This window comes from Aplosporella prunicola (genome assembly GCF_010093885.1).
Source record: "Aplosporella prunicola CBS 121167 unplaced genomic scaffold K452scaffold_191, whole genome shotgun sequence".
Classification (NCBI taxonomy): Eukaryota; Fungi; Ascomycota; class Dothideomycetes; order Botryosphaeriales; family Aplosporellaceae; genus Aplosporella; species Aplosporella prunicola.
Genome location: NW_022983719.1, coordinates 402 through 3,803, shown reverse-complemented (window position 1 = coordinate 3,803; position 3,402 = coordinate 402). Strand labels below are relative to the sequence as shown.

Below are 3,402 nucleotides of genomic sequence, written 5' to 3'. Positions count from 1 at the left end.
ACAACGAAAAAGTAAAGTGAATATAGAGGATAATGTATGAAGAAACATGGCCTGATAGTCTAACACACCCCCTTCACGAAGAATAGTGTATTGTTCTTTGTGAGAGAAGAAAAGGTAAAAGAAATTGACCTGGGTGAGGGTTAAAGGTTGAACCTGCAAAACAATAGCCATGCTGTGGGCGTAACTATTGTTCTGTAACTGTCCTAAATTCCACTAAGCTAATGCTGAAACTCGAGTGTTATAGAGCAGCCGTCCCTATAATTTGGATGAAATGTGTTCGACTACCCCTATATATATAGGTTACATTGAGAATGTACCAGATATATGCGTATAACTTGTGCAAATTGAGTTTTGGAAGAAGAAGACTAAGGGTCTAAACTTTATAAGAAAAAACTTTAGGTATAGAAGAGTAGGAGTCTTTAATTTAGGTAAGAAAAGTTTAAGAAATAGTCGAGAAATAGATTAGTAAAAGTAGCGTTTTCCTAGTAGACGAATAGGTTTTTAGGAGTTTTATGCTATATAAACTAAACTTTGTGAGTTCTTTCTTCTAGTTTTAGAAGAGAGTTGTTTATCAATTTGGAGTAGTTTGGTTTAGGATTAGGCTGGAAATTGTTTAGTGATCCTTAGTGCTGGTTGGAGATTTAGCTGTTTAATAAACAACTGGTGTCTTCCTTTTGGTAGGGGTTTTATGAGTCTATCTGAGACGGTTTCCGCTGATGGGGTCTATTGAATATGGATGGATTGTTTCTGAACTTCTTGTCTAACCTAATGGTAGTAGATATCTACGTGTCTGAGTTTTGTTGTAAGCTTTAGAGAAGCTTCTTGAAGAAGGCGGATTGTCTGTTGATTGTCGTATTGTATAGCTGTTTTGTAGCCTGTGTCGAAGCTAATTTCTTGAAGGAATCTATCCTACTATAGAGTTTCTTTTGCTGTGTGTGAGAGGGATAGTAGTTCTGCTTCCGTGCTGGATGTTGTGACTATCTTCTGTTTACTAGCTTTCTAGTTAATTAGTCCTTGGAATAGCTAAAAGATAGATCCTTAAAAGCTCTTTCTAGATTTAGGGTCTGTGGTAAAGGAAGCGTCTGTGCTGTAAAGAAAGATATCTTTTTATGCTAGAGAGAATCCGTTGTAAAGAATTGAGAGATCTTTTATATAAAAAAGATATTAGAGAACTCTATTTACTAGTTCTTAATATCTTTAAGAAGGATTGCGGAGATATTCTAAGAGTTTTAAGGTAGCGAAAGAGATGTCTGGTCTTATAATAACTACTGTAAAGTTAATTAACCTAATTTTCTACTAGTAGAAATAGATTTCTTGAGCTATTGCTTAGCTAGAAGACTTAGTAATTTCTTCTAGAGGAAGTAGAGTTTCTAGTAGCCTTGAATTCTCCTAGAGGTTGAATTTGTTGGAGAGTTTTTTAATGTAGGAGTCCTAGTAGAGCTAGAGCTTTCTTTATTCTCTGTCTCTTACTACTCGGATTATAAGGAACTAGTTAATTTCTCTAAGAGATCTGATTTTAAAAGTATTTAATAGCTTCTGTTAAAAGAGATCCGCGTATCCTGTATGCTTTTTGTAATAGATAACTATAATATTATCTATAAAGAAGAAAATAGTAATTTTACTATTTGTGAAGATATAGTTTGCTCCTAGGACTTCTTCTAGTTCTAGTTTAAGAAGTTCTTTTAAAAGAAACTTGTACTAGAGAGCTAGTAATTGTTTAAGACCGTATAAAGCCTTATAGAGAAGAAGGTAGAACTGAAAGTTCTTTGTGGCTGGATATCCTTCTAGTAGAATATAGTAGATATCTTCGTCTACGTCGCTGTTAATAAATGTATTAATAGTATTAAATTGTCTTGTTTCTAGGTTATAGGCAGCTGTTATTGCTATAAGAGCTCTGAAGGTTTTTACTATAAGTATTGCTGTATAAGTATCTTATTCTGTGGATTGTAAATCTCCTCTAACGTAGAGTCTTGCTTTGAATTTGAGAAGATTTCCTTTAGTGTCGAATTTGTACTTGAAAACCTATGTGAGAGGTACTGGAAGCTTATTAGCTTTTTCTGCCTATTGGATTAGAACTTCTTTCTAGGTATTTTTTGCTTGAAGAGTCTTGATTTCTGTACGTAAAGCTTGTTGGAATTCCTTTGAGAAGGAATGCTGAAGTATTTGTTTATAGTTTGTTGGTTCTGGAGGAAGAGTATCTCTGTAGAGATTTAATTTTGGGTTTAGTAAAGAGAAGGAGCTGAGAAAGGAGTTGTAGAAGCTTGAGTTCTTGTTGGTATCCTTGAGTGCCTGATTATATTAACTTCTTCTTATTCTTTTTGAAGATTCTGAAAGAATGTTGCTTGGGTTAAGCTCGCTTAAAATTTCGGTAGCTCTTAGAGCTATATTCCTTTTCTTCTTTTAAGAGGTTTGCTGAGTTTGCGTTGGTTATTATACTTGTATATTGCTGAGAGTGCTTGAAGTGTTTATTGAAGATGCTTCTGATGGAGCTGAAGGAGAAGGTTCTCTTGTAGAATCTCTTGTTTCTCTTGTAAGAGATGGAGAGGGAAGATGAGTTCTTTCCTATAGTTTCTCTTGTATTGGTTGTAGATTCTATTAGAGCTGAATATCTTCTTCTTCTTCTAGTTCTTCTGGAAGTTCTAAAGGAGAAGGGATTGAAAGAGTTTTAATAGTTATTAGCTATTCTAGTAGTTATGCTAGATCTAGTTCTTCTAGATTGTAAAATTCTTCTTTATTGAAGAGAAGGTCTCTGGTTTGGATAACCTTTCTTTAGCTTAGAATCTAGATGCGAAATATATTAGTTGAGGAGTATCCTAGTAGAAAACCAATGTGTGCTCTTTGTTTAAGCTTGTTTAATCTAGATATATCTTTTCTTAGTGTATAGGCTTTGTAGCTAAATATTCTGAGGTGAGAGAGATCTGGTTTGATTCCGGTTGCTGCTTGAAAAGGTATCTTCTACTAATTTTATCTTCTTGGAGTTCTGTTGTGGATATATCCTGCTGCCTTGATAATTTCTAGCTAAAGGGAAGCTGGGAGATTTGCTCCTATTCGTATAGTTCTTGCTTTATTAAGAAGAGTTCTTCCTAATCTTTCTGCATGACTATTTTGTTCTAGAGTGTAGGGAGTAGAGAATTCGATTGAGATGCCTTGATTTTTAAGATCCTTTTGAAAGTCTTAAGTGAGAGATTTTTCTCTATCTGTTCTGAAGAAAATAACTTATTTCTTGTATCTTGTTTTGATGAATTAGAGAGTATTATTAATATACTGGATTAAGTTTATCTTGTTTTAGTGCGTGTAGATAAAAGTGAATCTAGTAGAGATGTAGGCGAGGTGGGAAATATACTGGTGTTTGTTGAAACTAGGTTTGATTTGAATTAAATTAAATGAGATCCTGTAGAAAGG

General features: G+C 34.1%; 1 protein-coding gene across 1 annotated transcript; it reads right to left on the bottom strand.

The window, feature by feature from the left end:
• Positions 1–765: 765 nt before the first annotated feature.
• On the bottom strand, positions 766–999 carry K452DRAFT_239886 (uncharacterized protein; the record flags this gene model as incomplete). The annotated part of the gene is made up of 2 exons (XM_033537760.1): positions 766–886; positions 914–999. Coding segments are annotated over 2 exons (207 nt in total), but the record flags the coding sequence as incomplete, so codon positions are not given.
• Positions 1,000–3,402: the final 2,403 nt, after the last annotated feature.